Source organism: Montipora capricornis, chromosome 5 (assembly GCF_036669925.1).
Source record: "Montipora capricornis isolate CH-2021 chromosome 5, ASM3666992v2, whole genome shotgun sequence".
NCBI lineage: Eukaryota > Metazoa > Cnidaria > Anthozoa > Scleractinia > Acroporidae > Montipora > Montipora capricornis.
This window is the reverse complement of record NC_090887.1, coordinates 18733945-18753944: the sequence shown is the minus strand read 5'-3', so window position 1 is coordinate 18753944 and position 20000 is coordinate 18733945. Positions and strand designations below refer to the sequence as shown.

The 20000-nt window shown below is 37.7% G+C and overlaps 2 protein-coding genes across 4 annotated transcripts in view; both read left to right on the top strand.

Annotated features, from left to right (window-relative positions):
- Window positions 1–20000, top strand: part of LOC138049779 (probable glycoprotein hormone G-protein coupled receptor) — an 86934-nt gene that overhangs the window by 40171 nt on the left and 26763 nt on the right. The gene's annotated exons all lie outside the window — the stretch shown is intronic.
- On the top strand, window positions 10622–17167 carry LOC138050096 (uncharacterized). The gene is made up of 4 exons (XM_068896571.1): window positions 10622–10837; window positions 11345–11435; window positions 14793–14949; window positions 17092–17167. Exons 1-4 carry the CDS (start codon window positions 10799–10801, stop codon window positions 17165–17167), a joined length of 363 nt encoding a protein of 120 aa, XP_068752672.1. The 5' UTR covers window positions 10622–10798.

The following is a 20000-nucleotide window of genomic DNA, read 5'->3' as shown; positions in this document are numbered from 1 at the left end:
AGTATATGCAATTAAATAAATTTCTGACAGTTTAGATCAAACCCTTCTCGAAAGAACCTTGATAGTAAAATAATAAAGCACAAAAGTGACAACAAGCTTTCATTCAAATAATTTTTCACTGTCAGATTTCCAATTTTTTTTTTACCTTTGCAGAGTTGAGTCACAAAATGAATGTAACTTGCCAGACAACTTAGCCGGATGCGACTTCAGTAAATACAGTGATGCATTCAAGGCGTTCGATTCCTTCAATGTTTCAGTTAAATCCATAAAAGAATTGCCATTTGACTTCAGTGTTGTATATCGTACCAATTTAGTAAAATATTAGAAACAAAGCCTACTTGATATCCAACGGCGAAAAATGAAATTGTTGTCGAAGACCATTACTCGTCTCTTTAAAGATTCCAGATATTTATTTTTCACCGCCTAAGTTGTTTATCCAATTGACGTTCCATTCTTGAGCTCCATAAGGGTATATTTTGTTTAAAGATGCACTAAAACGCCATTCGCGTTACTATGACTTTCGACGCCATTCCAGGTTAATAATTAAATGTCCTCCCGTGTGCACCAGAGAAATCTACGCAATACTCCAGCCCCCTCAAACCTAACAAAATACGCACAGAAAACTCTACGCACAAAGACACCGCTAAGCAGGGGAGAGACAGGCAAGACTTTAACCGACACGGAAAAGAATAAAAAACGACGAAATGCAACGCAGATTCCGACTGGGTTTGGCAACCCAGTAATAAAGGAAGCATTGCATATCAAATGGCGCAAACCTACTCATAACCAACAGCTACAACGTGGGTCACCTCGCAGCTCTTACAAGGTCTCACCTGATTGGAGACCACCCTTGAGGTTTAACAAAAGAACAAATAACAGAAACAATGGCCCTAGGCCTAAAACAAAAGGGCCATTGTTTCTGTTATCCTAGGCCTAAAACAAAAGGGCCATTGTTTCTGTTACTTGTTCTTTTGTTAAACCTCAAGGGTGGTCTCCAATCAGGTGAGACCTTGTAGGTGCTGCGAGGCTACCGTACAACATCACGTTGGCCTATCTCTTTCCGGCACTTTAGTCTCGTCGGTTATTCAGTTTTAAATTACCACGAACTTTTTTTTAACGGCTTAGTTGCGATAAGTAACTTAGCTAATCCATTTACTTTGTTTTTGTATGTATGCGAATAATGTCACAGTCAATTTAAGCCAAACCCTTTAGAACTTCTAACAGTTAAGCCTAAATAGGATTAAATAGGCTGGAAAATTAAAATGAAAAACGAAAAAAATGTGATCTCACATTTGTGGAAGATGTTATAATAGGCGATCTCCGGCAAACGGTCTGGATGATCGGGAAAGTTGAATCTAGTTCTACTTTCCCGAAAATTACGACGCCTCCGACTAAGAGAATTTTTAATGGAAACTTGTGTCTGAGATGATCTGTGTGCTATCGGTGACACGCTATTGTTCACCTTGAAAAACGTCCAATCAGACTTGAAGTAAGTGTGCTCCTTTTTCTCCTCGCTTCGCAGAGGATTAGTGGTACGCTTGTCTGCGATCGCTTCAGATTTTAATGGAAAGATTTGCCTCCTGTCTTTACGATCGTCTGCGATAAGACCAACGCACACAGCTTCCGATGGTGGCAGACCGTTCCAGATCATATGGAAACCAGGCGTTACCCTCAGATTGCTCGACAATTTAAGCGGAAGTGCTCAATATTCAAGAAGCGGAAAGACCGATTTCTGCCCACCTTTGACTCAAGTTCCGCCAATAAATAAGAGAAGTCAAGTGAAGCTATGATCTTCGCAGTTATGAACGCAATTTTTACAATTGCGTAGAGAGGCCTGAAAAATTCAGGACTTCAACGTTAGAGCGTCGCACCGGAATCGGGAGCTTAAGATCTACGACGACGACGTCGTCGAAAACGCCAGGAAACAATGATATCATTGGTTAAAAGAGCATAAATAATCGTGCTGCACGTGCGGCACGGATTTTAGCTCATATTTTTGCGGTTCTCTGCGTGACGACGACGTGCAATCACTAAATTTTAGGTTTTGACGACAACGTTAGCATGCAACAGAGAATCTTTTATTCTCTATTTTCAGTCTGAAACCGTCCGTACCAATTTATTTTTAGGATACTTCGCTCACATTGTATGACGTGAACAAGATGGAATAATCGCGAAAGACTTTTACAAGAGCAAAGTTCTATTTTGAGGTGACGTTTTCGTCGACGTCGCCGTCGTAGATCTTAAGCTCCCTATTCATTCCTCACGGGACCATTAGAACCATTGATTCATTCCTCACGGGACTATTAGAACCCACAAATGACCAGCTCCCAACGTCAGTGGCTTCATAGCTCAGTTGGTTAGAGCGTCGCACCGGAATCGCGAGGTCACGGGTTCAAACCCCGTTGAAGTCCTGAATTTTTTAGGCTTCTCTACGCAATTGTAAAAATTGCGTTCACAACTGCGAAGATCATAGCTTCACTTGATTTCATATCCGCAGTTCATATACCATTTCATCATTAAATAAGAGAAGAGCTAGTCATATTTAATATATTCGCTTATAACAATATTCAGCGTCAGGTCTCAATTAGTTGAAGATAAATAATACACACCCCTTAAAGCCACCCTAAATCGGCTTATTCGTGTTAAGAACCTCTTGAATACTTTTGCCAAGTAACCGCAATGTTTAGAACTTCAACGCTATAACAAGGTACTTATACCGTTCAAGTTCAAATTCGCCGTCTGCACGCAGGCTATTCCAGAAAAAAGAAATCAACAATATCAATATCGAAATGTCAAAATATTATGTAGATATGTAGAAAACCATAATTAACAATTCATGAGGCTAGAAGTGGTATCACTACCGGAAATATCGTGAATAATATATTGCAAATGAAAATATTGCCGTCGAAATCATACAGCTGAAACAGGAACAAGTATAGTGACCGTTTGATCCGATCAAATGATCGCTGTTCTTATTCTATGTTTGTTTTTTCCGGTTGATATTGGAGGGACTCTGTGGATCCTCGTGGCTTTTTTGCCAGCTTAAAGCAAAAGCTATTTTGAAATCTTAAGCGACCCTCCACAACTCCCTTCCCTTCGATACAAGAGCATGCTCTTGCCGTGTTGATCGAGTCAAGTTTCCAAAAAAAATTTACAAACGATATGTATCCGGGGCCGACTGTTTTGCTTTGACAGTTTAATTAACGAGTCGATAATCTCTATTGAACAAAGCAAAGAAATCTGGCATCACACAATTGGCCCGTGTCATCAAACTGACGATTTTTTTTTCGAGAAGGTTTCGTTTGCTAAACATTTTTGTCTGAACGATAGTAGGCCGGCTCCGCTTTAACCATGAATACGTAAGATTACGTGGCCACGTTGATGAAATAGAAGTTAATCATTAATTTCATCGAGGATTCGGCTGGCCGGGTCAGTTCCGTTGATGAGTGAAATTCTGGAAGCTACTGGAGTTGATTAGTCCAATACAAAAAGTATTGAAAGTCTCAAGACAGACATCTCCATTAATGTTTTCAGTTTCCCACGACTGTGTTTTTTCCTCTTAGTATCTTCTAGAGCGGCGTTAAAACGAAAAGCAGTAATTCATAATCAATTAGCTGGAATGCTAATTTAGAAATCATCCAATTTTCCCGACTGGTGTCTCTTTCTATTTCCTTATATAGAGTATACGTAAATTACCTTTATTAGAACATGGTTGTATTTCGATACACTATATTAAGACTGATCGGTTGATTAGGTCGACAAATTGGCATATCGGACGTCGTATCTGATCAACAGCACTAGTTTAGCTTAGTTTGCAACCTGCGAATCTTAGGGGAAATCGATAAATGGAAATGTAGTTCAGCTCGGCATCCAAGCCATGGCTTGAGAGCGGTTGATTTCGGTGATACTGTCGAAATTGGAAGGCATTGGTTTGTGAAAGGCAGGATTGTGTGAAGAAGCAATCTTCATAAACGAGGATTTTGGGGTGTTTTGGGGTGATATTAACGTTAATTTCCTACACGTTCCATCGAGGTAAGTCCAAATTGGTCAGTTCTGATGTTTAACTAAGAAACTAAGTTTTTAGGTCGACTAAACTTCACAAAGGGAACAAAAATGTTTATCTTGAATGAATTGAATTCACAGCAGGCTTGAGACGGGAAATTTCTTATTTCCTTTCAGGGTAGTGGACGATTAACAACTGAACGGTTTATAAATTTGCTCAAGCGATACACAGTTACGTAATAACTCTTTTTATAGACCTATCAAACTACTGATCATGATGAAGTGAGTGAAGACCTTCAGTTTGCTGGCTAATAAAACGTGATTCATGTTGCGAGCCCAGTGGGTCTGCAACATTGCTGAGATATCGCTGGGCATCATTTGGCAGCGCTAGGTAGCGATGCTCGGAACACATGGGTAAATACTGTAAATACACCCCTGAGATATCGCTGGGCATCATTTGGCAGCGCTAGGTAGCGATGCTCGGAACACATGGGTAAATACATCCCACATATTTGCATTTATGTTGGCCTGCATGCGGAGCGGATTTGGGTTTAGGTACTTGATGCCCGTTGGTTATTGATGTGCCCACAACGTTCTAATATCTTTCGCTTGCACCTACATTTCGCTCGAAATTTTTAATGAAACAAATTCCGTCCAACATTCGTCCAACCATAAATATTGTCTCATCCTTATTCAACGCTTAAACATGTTGACAAACAAATTGTTAGCCAAAATTTTGGAGCATTGGCAACGTTTAGGAAGTTGCTCCCTTTTTGGTTAGCAATTTTAGATCTTCTTGTTCCTTATGCTTCACAACTGAGGCCCCGTCCACATTTATCCGAATATATTGAATGCCCAACTTTTCATGTGCGGATTTAAAAACTTTCACCTCCACTCGTTAAGTATTCAAATCGAATTTGACCGTCCACGCTCATAGCATTTTCGTTCAGCGGCCATGTTGAATATTTACGCGGTAAAGACTGGATCTAAGTTTGGAACGTCATCGAATTTGAAAATATCTGGATAAGGCCTTCCAATTCTTTGCGAATTCAAAACTTTTCAACAAAAAGTTGCGGATTCTCAAAAGTTCCGGATATGTGTGGACAGGGCCTGAATTAATGTTGTTCCCTGTTTTAAACCAATCATCTTAATCTTTGACAGAGCTTTTTGTGAACCATTTTCAGTTACAAAGCTGGTCGTGAACGTCAAAACTCAGTCCCAGTTTCATTTCCAAAATTAACACACCTTCAGCTGTGACATTTGTAAGACTTCTTTAAAATTGGAGGGACAACAACTTGAGGACAATAAGACATCATTGAACAGGAGTGCTTCACCTCCATTTGTTCGTTTGTTTTTTCATGAACGTCGATGTTTTAGTTTCATAAACTCAGTTCCAGTTTCATTTGCAAAATTAACCTACTTTCAGCTGTGACATTTGTAAAAAAAATTCAAATTGGAGGGAGAACAACTTGAGGACAATACGATTTCACTGAAGAGGAATGCTTCGCTTCGATCTGTTTCTTTGTTTCTCCAGCTGAAAACAAGTGTACAAATATTGAAAAATTCACTAATGAATCCGAACCGAACTAGTTTTAAATAACGTGTGTTTAAATAAGCACACGTTTTAGTGATAAATATCTAATGCTTCTGGCGTAACGATTGGCTAATTTAGAATGCAAGCAGTTGTTGAAATGTGTTTTTGATATGCTAATCTTAATAAGAAGTGAGTAGGAGTTGTTCTTTGATCATTATCATAAAATATATTTCACCAAAATTCGGAAAGAATCACGCTAGATCGAGGACTTTGGATTGCTTATTTATTATATTTGAAGAGAAAAATTTCCATTTTTCTTTGGCCATTGAATGAAAGTACGCGAATTGCACCAACAAGAAATCCTAAAACCGCCAGTACAGTTGGGCACAGATAAGGTTTTCGCCGCCCTCTTAATGGTACTGAACGCCTTCATGCGACCAGTGAAACTCAAGTGTTGATACAGGTACTCCGAGGGAATTTTTTTTTTTAATGCTACAGAAGTCAAACATTGCTTCTTTCAGGCAATGCTATGCGACGCAAATATTTTTTCACTGCTTTAAATTCTACTGGTTAGAGATAATTTAAGAACTAACAGCATGACATATGGGAAAGAATTCCTGAAACGTATTGTTATGGTTTGTCGGAACCCTTTGGTATATTCCTCCCCTTATCGTTTTTTTTTTTTTTTGTCAATTTTTCCTTTTTTGTGGTTGCTGGTTGTGCAACTGATTCATGCAGCACACAGGTATCAATTGAAGCCACATGGAACATTGAACTGCTGCCGCATATTCTCACATTTCATGATTGCAGCAACAGTTCTAGTGTACTCAGCATAAGTTCAAGAGGCTTACCTTTTTCCAAGCATCCTACTGCAAAAAGGTCAAAATAGTGGCAATATATATTCAAAATAACATTTTATCACGGAGTCTTGCCACAGTCTAAAATTTAATCGGCATGCATTATAGTTAGCAACCTGGTCGAGAAATTGAAACGTTTATTCTCCAAAAAGTACTATGGATTTCTTTGTTGGGCTGTCATATGAATTTGGTGTTATGTCAAGATCACACCTGAGCTAATAATACACTTCGTTTTTAATACCTGTATGACTGACGTGAGTAATTGAAATTATGACGAGGACTGAATAACATACCGCGGTAAGTGTTTTTAAAGAAGAGTTTCGAAACTTTGGGTCTTGAATAAATGCAAACCAGTTACACTCATTTAAGATTAATCTTAAGAAAATTGTCTGATTCACGGTCAACCAAGTTAAAATGTGAACTAAAACTTAACTTCAGTCGTGTTATATACGAACTACCGAGTCTTTCTTGTTATGAAAGTCAACTAATTGGAAACTGAAGGTAAAAAAAAAACAGTAATTCTTTCTTTAGATAGCTCCTTTGATCAGTATGTTGTAGGATCGAAAGTTATTTTTATGGTAGTGAATTAGCTGTCTTACCTCAGGTGAGTGTTCAATGGTATTTAACGTTTAGCAATACCCTACGCCGATTATTAAATCATGATTAAGCTACTTTTTTTTAAAGAAACCGAACTGAGTGGAATATGTCATGCAACTATTAATTTTCATATAATAGAAAGAAAAATTGAGGTCGTTTTAAGAAATTATCATACACACCAATTTAGATATATTCAGCTGTTTGACTGGCTAACAAGTGAAAGGTACGTTTGTGAGAGTTTATTCTTTCAGTTGTTTTGGAGCGATTGAAAAACAAGATGTCGGATCCAAGATGGCGGTTTCGCGCGTAACGTGACTTCATACTTGAGAACTGTTGAAGGAATTAGAAACACGGGTTCGGGCATACTTTTTGATTTGTAAGTTACGCGCATCTCTCACAAGTAAGTTAAAACCCGCGCAAACGTACAGAATTCACAAAAACGCGGCACTTCGTTTAACCTAAAACAGATGAAAAATGTATTCATGTCTGCACTGGCTGGAAACGCCGTTAATGCGAAAAGGCCAAAAATGAATGTCCCGCGTTTAAACATTTCCGGCTCACGAATTAATCCAGTTAAGTGAGTTTCTTTTGTGAATTTTTAACTCAACAGTTTTGGACGAGAAACCGTTGTTTATACTGTTTTCACAATTCACTGAGGCTGTCATGTTGAACTTGGTTTGTCGATTCATGAAATGCAACCAATTTGCCGCGTTCTCCTCAGATGTTGAATTGTTATTTCCAGATTTTCTGCACTTCTTATTTTCTGAGGGGACTCCAATAACTACAGTTGAAAAATCAGTGACAGTGAATATATATTCAAAAGTCTAACGTCTTGGTGGATATGCATCTGTTATTAATACAAACTAATCTAAATAGAGCGTTAGCAAGGTAATTACACTCTGAAGTTCTCATTTTATGTATATATTTCTTTTTAAATAAATAGCAGGCAGATTATCTCCCGTGCATGAAAGCTAGATGGTTGTGTTTTGTTCCGACTTCAGTATTGGTGATTGTGACTGTTTATCGAAGAGATTCAACAACGATAATCTTCCCCAAATTTTAACTTGGACAACCGCTTTCAAGTCTTTCACGAAATAATCGGATTCATTCTATAAATTTAGAAACCTTTTTGTTGGTATTGTCTGTTTATGTAGTGAAATTAACAATTCTCTTTCAAACCATATCTGCTTTTAGACAGGTGTTTAAAAGCCTAATGCGACGAATGTCGGAGCTGGTATAAAACTGATCGATTTCAGAAATTAGAAACCCCTTCTCTTTGAATTCAGAAAAAAGGCAAAAGGTTCGTTTGAGCCATTTTTTTTTTCGAAAATCCTCTTATAGCTGAAGGATGAATATTCATTCTTTTTGTCGAGGTTACCGCAGTTAGGTGATGATTCCCTGAAGGTATAAAATGGTTAATTAAAGCAGCACCGCATTTTGTTTACAAACGCATGCATATTTCAACTCACGAAACTAATTCATGCAGATTTTGTGTTTATTCTGAACTTTATTCTGAACTTTGAATACGGCGAAGCAATATCTCTGGCCTTCAAGCACAATTTACTGAAGACGGGAACCACTGAGCCATTTTCTGCTGATCACCAAACGGACTGAAATTCCAAGGTATCTAACATTATTGCTCTCTTGTGTTTAAGTCAAAATTGTTTCACCTGTTCCATCACAAGCAATGCGATCAATATGTTCTTACGAGGTTTTTATTTTCTGAACAAAAGATGTTCATTCAGTATTCTTACAATGTGGAAGCGTCCTAGCGCCGGTTATAAAGAAAACCTTTCTTTTCTGTGATCTTGATGAAAAAGAAACATTTGAAATGAACAATTTTTGCTGGTAACTTCTGCAATTTTTTAGCGGTCATTTGTAGAAGACGATAATTAATTGAAACAACCGATGTGGAAACCACGAATGAAAAAAGCTTCAAATTAACCTGCAAGGAAAGCAAATATCAGGGCAGTAAGAACATTTCTTTTTCGGAAATTTTATTGATTCAGGTGTTGATGTTAAGCTGATACGGAAATTAAAAATTAGAAAATTTGCAGAGCTTTATAGGACCAAGGGTCTTTTTATTTGAGTATTTAACTACCCAGTAATTTTTTGCTTGTTTTCTGTGAGCTATGCTCTCTTGAACGTTGCTTAAATCGGTACAACCTTGTTCTTCTCTCTATGGACCGAATCCAGAAATGACAACCAACGAATTTTTGCTTTTATCTCCGTAATGTGAAAAGGTAAATAAAACGAGCTACTTAGCAAAAAAAGATATTATGGTAATTTATTAGTCGCCATTAATTTTTGCATTCGGTCTATTCGATCATTATAGTCTATGTGATCAAAGGTTTTTTTCTCGCAGATGTCATTTATCTGACCCTGAAGCATGCAATTTATTATAACTTTTGTTTGCCATTTTCATGATAATTAGGTGAAGACGGTAAAAGTGGCTCTACAGTTTCTCTTGAATCAGTCTTTTGGTGAAACGGAAATCTTAGAAAAATTTTTTGCTACTCAATTGTTATTCTGTTCTTAGGATAGAAACCGTTTGAATAAATGTTGAACCTTAAAGTAGCCAAACTCTAAAGATTCCTTATTATCACGAGGAGTCCGTGAAAGTGGAAGATTTCGCCTTCTTTAAATTGTTCGGTTTTTTGCGTTATAAAGGAAAAAAAGCTGATTACGGCAGCCAATTTCTGAAGATGTTCTATTGTTATGAGGGGAAACGGGAGGGGGAGATTTCGTCTTTGTTATTTTTACCAACCAATGTCCCTCGAAATATTCTAATGTATTTGTATTTCAAGTTGGTGGTATCGTAACGTTCAAATGACAGAGCTGCCTTCTTAAAGCCGCTATCTTGAATTCCATAATCTCTTGGAAACCGCAGAAAACCTTTGAGCTGAATTTAAGCACTGTACCGTGTAAAGATTTTCGTGTCGTATTTTTTCGTAAGTCCAATTAGCCCTCTTTCGGATTTCTGGATTTTCTCGAAGGCCGTGCAGAAAAGAACGGGACAGTTAAAAAGAACGTTTCTTGTGGTGTTACAGCACATCGCCAGACTGTCGAAAGTTTATTCGAAATATTACGACCGCTGTTGAACCATTCAAAAGGCTTCGCCGGAGCTTTGCTGGAAAACGACTACTTTGTTTTACATTAAGGAGGCTCGAAATAGTTTCTCTTGTTTTCAACAAATAAACATATTCTGTCCTTAGACACAGTTAGAGTAATCATATCAAGACGAAATTTGGCCAGGGTATTAAGTACCCATCATAGATTTCTCACATTACATTTTCCTCCAAAATAACATCGCCATGGAAACGATATAATGCATTTCTTTGAGCCTTAAAATCAAGAAATTTTTTTTTTGAAAAAACGGACGGTGAAATCTTCCCATTCAGCATTACCAGATAATGTTAGAAATAATCTCTAAAATATTTAAAATTCAACAAAATCTGTGGGTCAGTTTTTCAGAAAATTTTTTTTTTTTGAATGTCTCAATTTTTTTTTTCACCCACATAATTTTTTTTTTTTAGTTTGAAAGATAAACGATTCAAATTAATCTAAGCTAACATGCAAAAAATGAAAAAAAATTCGCCGTCCGGAAGCAGAGATATAAACGAGTAAAGTTGCAAAATCAGGAAAAAAATTAAGGGGTTTTTTTAAAATTAAGATTAAGATCAGCACTTACGCATGCGTCGCCCGCTCTTTCGAGTGCAAGCGCGAGTGGAGCTACAGACCAACACAAACGGATTTAAGTGACCATTAAACCGTATGTGTACAATTTTCGTAGTTTCGTGAATAGGAGATGTCTATATTCCATATATATACAGGAAATAGAAGAAAGGTGAGCGAATTTAGCGGTATTTGTTTATTTCTGGTGACCATTTTGAATTGCGTTTGTGGCGTTTGTGGTTTGCTGAAAATCCTTTTGAGCCTCCAAAGATATGACGACTTTACTATTTCATATAATCACAACTGAACTGTCTTGAGTTTTAAAAGGGGTCACCTAGGTTTATCATGGATAGTAATTCGATTCAATTTTTCCTCTTTTATTTCTAGTCTTCAAAGGTGAAATAAAAAAGATTAGACATGAGTCCAGTTATAGCTCGTTTTCTCGGATTTATTCAATGTTAGTGTAAGAGGCAATCCCAAGAAAAATTTGAACAAGCAAAACTATGAATTTTTAAAATATAATGCTAAATTAGGTCGCATCCTGGCTCCGCTTGTACTTGTCAATTCTAGCTAATTTTTGCTCGACTTTATGAAAAAAAGATTACTTTACTTATTTTGCTTTATGGAAAAACTATTGCTCAGCTGTCGCTTATTTGCTCTGTTATTTGCTCAATGTCAGCCACCTTCCGTGCGCTCGAGACACGAACCAATCGCAGTTGGCAGTGGAGTTGAACTGGTTAACAAATTGTCTCTTGGCAGAACATTCAGCGGTAGGTGGTGTGGGAGCAATGTCACTTATGAATGCGTTGTGGCCATCGAAAACTTTCTGCATGCATTGTTTCCTTCAGACTCTAGGAAAGAAAAGAATGCTGTTTCAGGTAACTAAATTATTCTACCGCTGGATAATGCAACTTTCAAAAACCTCAGAATTCTTAATCTTCCTTGTTTTACTTCAAACAAAACAATCACAATTTTATTCGATCTTCGGTGTTTAATCAATGACTTGTCCCATTTTAGAAAAAGGAGAATATTTTTTGAAATTAACTGGATCGTCTTATGCATAGTGTAAGCTCCCTCTTTAGAATACCTGTCAGTTTTTTTTTTTGCAACCGAAAATCTGATCGATGTTTTAAGTCTTCGCTGTGACTGCCATATATATATTTCCTACTCAAACAAAGCTTGGGTAAACATTCCCTGTTCAAAACATGCCGTGGAGATGCACCCTTAAGAAAGGAAGTTTGTCTTATTTTTAGTTTTTTTCAAGGTTATATGCTTTTTCGTCAAAGACAAGCAATAAATCGTTGCTTTTGTTGGCGTAGCCATCGAATCTGTAGGTCGCTTTTCGGTTTCCAGGACTCATTGCGACCTCTAGTCACGTCAACCACGATGTCTGTCAGAGGGCTTCGTCTCTTATTTTAATCAACGATGCATGTCGGACTAGTTTATGAAATGGAGTGATGTCCTAGGAACATAAAATATGTCAAGACTGGTCACAAAATGTACCATATTCTTGCTCTTAAGCCACCTTGGCCTTGAGTACAAGCAAAACACAAACAGCCATGTTCATCACCGCTTTTTGTGTTTTATTTCATGTCAAGACCGGAGAATTGAATAGCGTGTTTTGCAATTGCTCAGCCGGGTATTTATCGCGGCAAATAGCGCCCTATCACTGTTCAAGGATCTTGGTATAAGTAGGTCCAACGCCGTCTAATAAAAAAAAAGAAAAGCTATCACGATTTCCAAAATATCGCTGCAAGCCTTTATGTCGTTCTTGAACTCTGAATGTTATTTGAATGTTATTCGATTTCAGTGGACTAAAAGAATTCTTGTTCTTAATATTAGTCTTAGTTTTGTACCTTACAATCCATAATTTTTAATTAGTAGAAAAATAGTAAATAAATTAAATAGGGGTAGTAAAAATATAGTTAACAAATGTATGACCTTAGCAGACAGGTGAATTCGATAGCAAGTCACTTTTTTGTCAATAAGGCTATCTACTTTTGGTGTTCTATTTTTCGAAGCTAAAAACATTAAACCTATACAAACTTTTACCAGACGCTTTGTACCTTACGCAAAAAATCACTGAGAAAAGAATATAAAACTGCTTCGAAGAAAGGAGTATTTACAAAAGTGATAAGTTGACCTCATTACTCGAATCAAGCTTCATCCAACTTGTCGCTCGTAACATGCCATGCGAGTAATTACGGCTTAATTGTTTTCTACATAAACATAGATAAGCAGCTGCCTTCCGTTTGTTCAATGTTATCGATTCAAATTTAAAGCTAATATTTTATCGTTAGGATGGAGTGAAGCAGTCTATCTTTTGTACGTGCTCCATTCGGTAATCAAGAGAGAGATTAAGAGGGGGAGGGGGAGAGGAAGAGGGAGAGGGAGTGACGTTATTTGTGTTTTAACTTCCCGCTTTTTCTCGCCCTTTTTTTTTTTTGTTCTTTTTTTTAGTCATTGCATTGCATTTTCTTATTTTCATTTGTACGGTGCATCTAAAATTATTTTTTCTTTAATTTCTTGTTTCGCTTGGCTTTGTTCTTCGTGTTGTTTTCAGTGGAGTGATCGGAAATAATATTGTCTAGTGTTGTGCGCTGGTCAGACACATATAGACCTAATTGGCTAACTCAATGTTGTACCCAATTCAAACCCTTTGGGAATAAAACGTTTTGTTCCAGGTATTTCCATATCATTTACATATGAATGCTACATTATCATGCAAATACAACACACAAAGAATCTTAATCCCGGGAGACTTGAATTGGGTACAACATTGAGTTAGCCGATTACGTCTATTGCTGGCAACTTCTTGCTGGCCTTTCAGATCGCACCTGAAGTGTCACCTTAAAAGTATGAGCCTCACAGCAATTCAGTTGTTCATGAAACACTATGGTTGCGTGGAATGTTTGAGCAAAAAAGCTAGGCGAACGTCATCAAATATGCATGATGATTAGACTTGCACAGTCGAATGTTAAGATCATAATTCCCCTCGCTTTGTAGCTGAATAGCTTGACCAACTCGCCAAGTCAACCAGGTGTTCACATATTCAGGCTGTGTCTGAAACTCGGGTTAATTTTTGGAAAGTAAACTGTTCTTTACTGATGCGCGCAGACTGGGGTTTGCTCAACGAAGGAATAACATGATTTCTCCCGAGAAAAACTTAGAGAAACTCGTACTTCACAGTTTTGGTTTGCGATTTCGACCTCTTTGGAAAGAAGACAGCATCAGCTTCTTAAACTCCTGAAAAGTCGGTTTAACCGTGGCTGTTCACACTTACCTTCTTTAACAACAGAGTAGAATTAGTTCAGACCGATCCAACTCCGCTGTAAGTCGTAAGGGCAAATAAACGAGTTTGCGCAACTGATAGTATTCTTGTTTATTTTTAGAAGTATGTGATAAGGCAAGGCTTTGTCTAAGTACTGTAATTGTGTTTTGAAATTCCAGCAACGGGGCTGCATTTACGTTCTTAAATCTCGTCGAGTTTTAATTTTCGAACAGGAAGTTACTTCCTTTACAAACATCTAAATACCGGAGAAGACCAAAGCTCAAAGTGTAGGCAGTGTTTGATTGAAAAATACCCAATATTGATTCGATTGTCGTCCCCTTTTTGTTTTTTGTCCTTTAATTTGCATTTTACAGTAAAGTACCGACAATGATTTTCGCAGCCACAGTGATTCGAAAATATCCCACAAGGAAAGTAATTTCCTAGCAAAATCAATTAGCAGGAGTTTAATTTGTCATGACAATCGTTGTAGCCCAGGATTCGGAAACAATCCAAAAGATAAGTTAGAATTTGTTTTAATATTGTAAAGCGTGCAAGCATTAACAGAGGCTTTATACATGCTGATGAATTGCCTTTTGTTTTTCAAAGAACTCTTATGAAAGCTCCTTCGCAATCTCAATAGAACAAGATTGAATACGTTAACTAATGCCTATAAAAATAGAACGATCAGTGTGGCAAGATATTCATCTCTTGAGGCTATAATTTGGCCTCTTGACTATCAAATCATGCAGTTGATTGACGCGCTATTTGAACCATAAGTAAACATACATCTCAAAAGTACATGTTTATGAATTTACAGTTTGATGTTCTTAACGATCACATCTGTGTGTTTTCTCAGGTGCTTCGACATTTCTCCTCGCCCACGGGAATCTAGCGGATACGAATGAGATGTTGCTCGCATTCACGCTTCTGCCGATTTTAGCCATACTTGCATCAGCCCAAGCGATCACAAACTGCTCTGTTGCAGAGCATATGGAATTTAATTCGACCATAGTGTAAGTATTATGTGTATAATAATTATTTACATATCGATGTACTAAGTAAGATCAGCTATGATCACACATCACCTGTAAACAAAATCCCGTATTTATGAAGGGTGTTTAAAGTTTAAAGCATAAAGGTCTTTGTATATTTACAGATTGAAATAGTTGTCACCGATGCTGGAAACAGATTACTTGATGTCGTTAGCATTTTGTGCGGCTTACTAATTCTAGCTATCACATCAGAGTTCGACGCAGAAAGTAAATATTAACCAAAGACACTTGCTATTGTGCGATTAACGTGCAAGAACGATTACACGATATAAGTAAAATAGTAATGATAACAATTTAATTTCTATAAAATTGGCTTTTTGCTCATAGGTCATCTACAAACTGTCACAATTTTTACACTGCTTTTTCTTGTGTACATTTGGAAATCAGATAATTCATCAGCCTTTTTTGCTGTCGAGTTTTTTCAACAGTGTCCTCACTGTAGCTGGATGAAAGGTGACTCCAACTTTTGTCGAAGTTTTTGGAGAAATCCGGTCCAGGGTTTTTGAAAATGGCTATTTAAATCAAATATCACTGAGATGTCCTCTTCTGTTGTTCAGAGTGCATATAGATAGGGTGCAAGGTGTTTCTAATTTTTTACTTTGTGGGTGAGATCCGAAAAGCATGACCATTCAAATATAAGCTACTCCGGCGGATTTTCCTGTGGTGCTGTTGATTATGCTGTACATGTGTGGTTTTCATTTCATAGCCGGTGGGCGAAATCCTGAAATTGTGACCATTCAAATGAAAGTTATCGAGAATTGCGTTTCTTTCGCTCTGTTCTAACTTTTGATCCTGTGGATGAACTCCTGAAGAGTGACCATTCAAATAAAACGCGCTGAGCATGGTACTTATATATGCTTCTGTTCTCGGCTCTCATCAATGTGACTTTTTAACATATTATACCTGTAGACAGCCACTGAGAACTTCATCTTTGTTGCGGGCGTTTCCGGCCGCATTTTCTTCGCACAGAGGATGTAATTTAAGGACAGTTTGTAAGTGTCTCCTTACCTTTGAAGGCTAAGGAAACTCTGATTATTTTACGACACCACATGTTTCCGGTTTCACATTGAGTGGATAATTAAAAAGGTTATTGCTTTCGACTAACAGTTTCGTTTCCTCTTAAGGTGCTATATACACCAGGATAAGATTAGCTATAGCCTTAAGTAAGATCTTTGGTATGTGAAATTTTCAAGAGAGTTTGTAAGAGTGGGGTAGCCTCGATCCCATGTTCACTTTACTCAGACAAACACAAAAACAAAGCTTTTACCCCTAAAATTTTGAAGAGATGGCTATCTTCTGTTACAGAAGCAGCAATCGTCGTGTTAAGCGCATTAGCAAAACATCAGTAGGGCTACTGCACGTGTTAAAATCGACAGAAAATACGCGCAAGCAAGTCATGATTGGTTTAATTTGCTCTTGACTGTGATTGGCTGAGATTAACAAAGTGTAATTACTTCGACAAATTGCAGTGGAAGCAGGCAATAAAATAAATCAATCACAACGCAAAGCAAATACAGCCGACGCTTAGTACGAAAATACGCGGGTGCTGAGTCAAGTAAGAGTGGTTATAGGCCATTTCAGAAACGTGAGAGGACTGGGACGAGTTTGGTTGTTTTCCGTTTGTTTAAAAAACTAAGACAATCAAATGAAAGATCAACCAAGTTTGAGAGTCTTTACCAAGAATAGATGTATTTAGAGGAGGAAAATGGTGAAATAATATATCTTCAAATATCACCTAACCATGCCACAAAATTATAAGGGTTTGTATGGGTTTTTGCAACTTTTGCAAGTCTCCCATTTGGCCAATTTTCCGTAGAAAACTCTCAAACTTGGCTGGATAGCTTTTCATTTGGTAACATTTCAGTTGAAGAGTTTAGATTTTCAATCCAAGCAAGTATGAGAAACTCGTCCCAGTCCTCTCACGTTTCTGAATCGAAAAACTGCTGTTTACACTTCAGTAAACACAGCTATAACATCCTGTAAATGTGTTTATCCGCTAGACCCCTGTTTGATCAGAAAGCTCACTATCTCGTGCATTGATAATAAATTTATATCATCGTCGTTGTAGAGCTATGATTTGTTTTCTTTTCTTATATTTTATAGTAAAATTATCGACAATGGCTGCAAGACTTTCTGGTCGGAACCATGCACTAAAACAGAAATCATTACAGAATTGTAAGTATAAAAATGCGATAGAGACTCATATACCATCTCTGTGATTAGAGAAAAAGACGCGTCAGTTTTGAAATACTAAAAATGGGTATTTTCTCAAGAAAAAGAAAAAGATTTTATTTAAGATATAAAGAAAAAAAATGGAAAAAGACCACAAAGAATAAGAGAAATAATTAAAGAAATCTAAAAAGTCAAGGAAAAAGCAAAAAAGAAAAGACGTTTGGATAGGTCATTTGAGAAAAAGAGGCAAAAGATCAGAGAAACTTAAAGCTTGGTGGGAAAATATTATCATTATTATTTTTTTATACCTGAGTTTTTCCCCTCAGCAGCGCGTGCCCTCAGTGGTTACTTTGAGGTCACACGACATCTAACTATAAAACTGTTTCCCGCCAAAAGTCTCTTAGCGGGCAACAGTGCAAAATCTCTGACGTCAGAGGGTAACAGTGCACTGTTACCCGCGAATGTTAACCGACGACCGCCGGTGCTGTTGCCGTTGCACGTTTTTTTTTTTGTGCTATATAACAAATGACTTAATGACTGGTCCCTCGGAAACAGTTCATTTTTTTCCCTCGAATCTCAATGTTTCCCCTCGGCTGCGCCTCGAGGAAACATTGAGATTCTCGGGAGCAAAAAATAAACTGTTTCCCTCGGGACCAGTCATTAAGTGTTTAATATATATATGAAGTGCGGGTTACAGACGAAGAGTGAAGCGAGCCTTGCACTTTTAACTGCACAATTTGAGCAATTTTTTCTTATCTGTTGTCACCTGAAGAATTCAGGTGATTCCAATGGGAATCGAACCCATGACCTCTGCGATACAGATGCAGTTCTCTTTCAACTGAGCTATGAAGCCACTCAGGTGGAAGCAGGTCAATTTATTGGGCTCATGTGTTCCCGTCATCAAATCTTTTATAATTATTAGAGATGTCACTCGAGGGAAACTATATCAAGTTGAATACACTGGTGATTTTGATGTCATTTTCTTTTGCCTGACAAATGTCTTTCGGATTTTCGTTTTAAAAAAGACGTTAATCGGATGGGTCAGTTGGTAAACTGTAAACAGGCTCTCCGTGCGTCAAATGGCGCGCCATCAACAGCTGGGGAACTGGTGCTCGCTCCAATTCCCCAGATGTTGATCGCGCGCTTTTCAATTCGCGGGGAGCCTGCGTGCAGACTGGGTCAGTTGCTTGAGCATCGAATTAGCGGAAGATACGTGGTTATCTATTGCATAAAATTATCTAAACACGGTAAAACCTTCAGGGTTAGGATTAGGGTTGAGCGTTAGGGTTAGGGTAAGGTAATTGTATAATTACTGAACGTTTTATAACTTGTTTAAACAAATTTGAAACAATAGAAAAAGAGACACCAAGTACCTACCGAACTAGAAAATGTATAGCGTTCTTTCTCGAATAAAGGGATCTGCAGGAGGTCGCGACCGGACTAACTCTCAAGGTCTTTAAATAACTGAGGGGAAAGTACTACCTTTGTAAATTGCATCTGCAAATGGTCAGACCCCTTTCAAGTTTTCTCGGATAAGGACTGTAAACCTTAGGCCGCGTCTCACAACCCATGATCATAAACTTTTAAGTTCCCACACGCTATTTGATAAGAGCAAGGCACGGATTTCCCGGTGTTGTGATCAGGCATATGGCTGGCTTGGCAGTGATGTCTCAAAAAGGCTTATGGTATATGAGGCCATTTAAGGACGGTGCCTACTATTGTGATTGCGCATCCGTTCTGCGCATCTCGAGACAAATGGGTTTCCTATAGGTGATGCTTACTAATCCAGAGATGTTTTTGCGCGGTTTAAAACTATCCGGAGAAAGTAGATTTCAGTAAGTACTCTTGGTATCCCAAAAGAAAATTGGGGGTAACTATGCATTTTTGAGAGATAATTTTAGTACAAGCCTTAATTCGAGAAAGAACGCTGTACATTGCTTTGTATTTTATAGCTTTTTACAAATATTAGTCATCAATTATCTTTGAAAAATGCGTGGTTGTCCCCAATTTTCTTTTTGGATTTCAATAGCACTTGTTGAGATCTATATTTCCTTGCATAATCATAAATTAGTAGGCCTTATCCTTAAGCAAGAGCACTGAGCGCTTAAGTCAAAGGGACTTTGCCCAGTACTGCCAAGAACTTACGCGATTTTAACAAATCTAGTTACTTATAATGAAGAGAATTATGTTTTTATATTCTTTTGTTTGTAATCCTGTAGGGGGCTTTCTGGCAACAAAATAGAAACTCTTAACTCAAACATGTTTACATGTCTAAAAAACTTGGAGAATCTGTAAGTAACAATTATAATTACAAGGAACAAACGAACTTTTTTCACATTCAGCACATAAAAAAGAATTCAGTCCGAAATAACAACTTATTTTAGCTCTCATCTTGGAGAAACAATTAGTGCTGGCTGTCCAATCTCACCCAATCTTCCCTTCTCCAGCCATCTCCCTCTTTCGCCTTTAACCTTGAAAACACTGATGATATAGGGTAACAATGGAATTGTTAATATTTGAAGAACAGACTTTTATGGCCTCCGCAAAACCTAACTGAATTCCCGTTCGCATGCACATGCATTTGTTGTGGAAGAAAAATTTGCTTCCAGAGAAACGAAACTCTGTATCAATTTTTTGGGAAGTCTTTTTCTCCTTGGCGAGTGTCTCTTTGTTTAATTTGAGTGCTGCGAAAATCATTGTATACCTTGGGAAACAGTCCTCCCGTCCGGAAATCTTTTCTTTGCTTGCGGAGGCACGAAAAGGTTCAAATCCTCTTGTCGCCAGGCTTATATATCAGGGGCACCCAACGAGAATATAGTTCTAAACCACTTAAACCTAGT

Bases quoted from the DNA above. Each gene is read 5' to 3' on its own strand.
- LOC138050096 (XM_068896571.1), top strand. From the start codon at position 10,799: ATGTCTATATTCCATATATATACAGGAAATAGAAGAAAG. The intron at 11,436-14,792 runs GTAGGTGGTGTG...GTGTTTTCTCAG, and splicing joins TCTTGGCAGAACATTCAGCG to GTGCTTCGACATTTCTCCTC. The intron at 14,950-17,091 runs GTAAGTATTATG...TATATTTTATAG, and splicing joins GAATTTAATTCGACCATAGT to TAAAATTATCGACAATGGCT.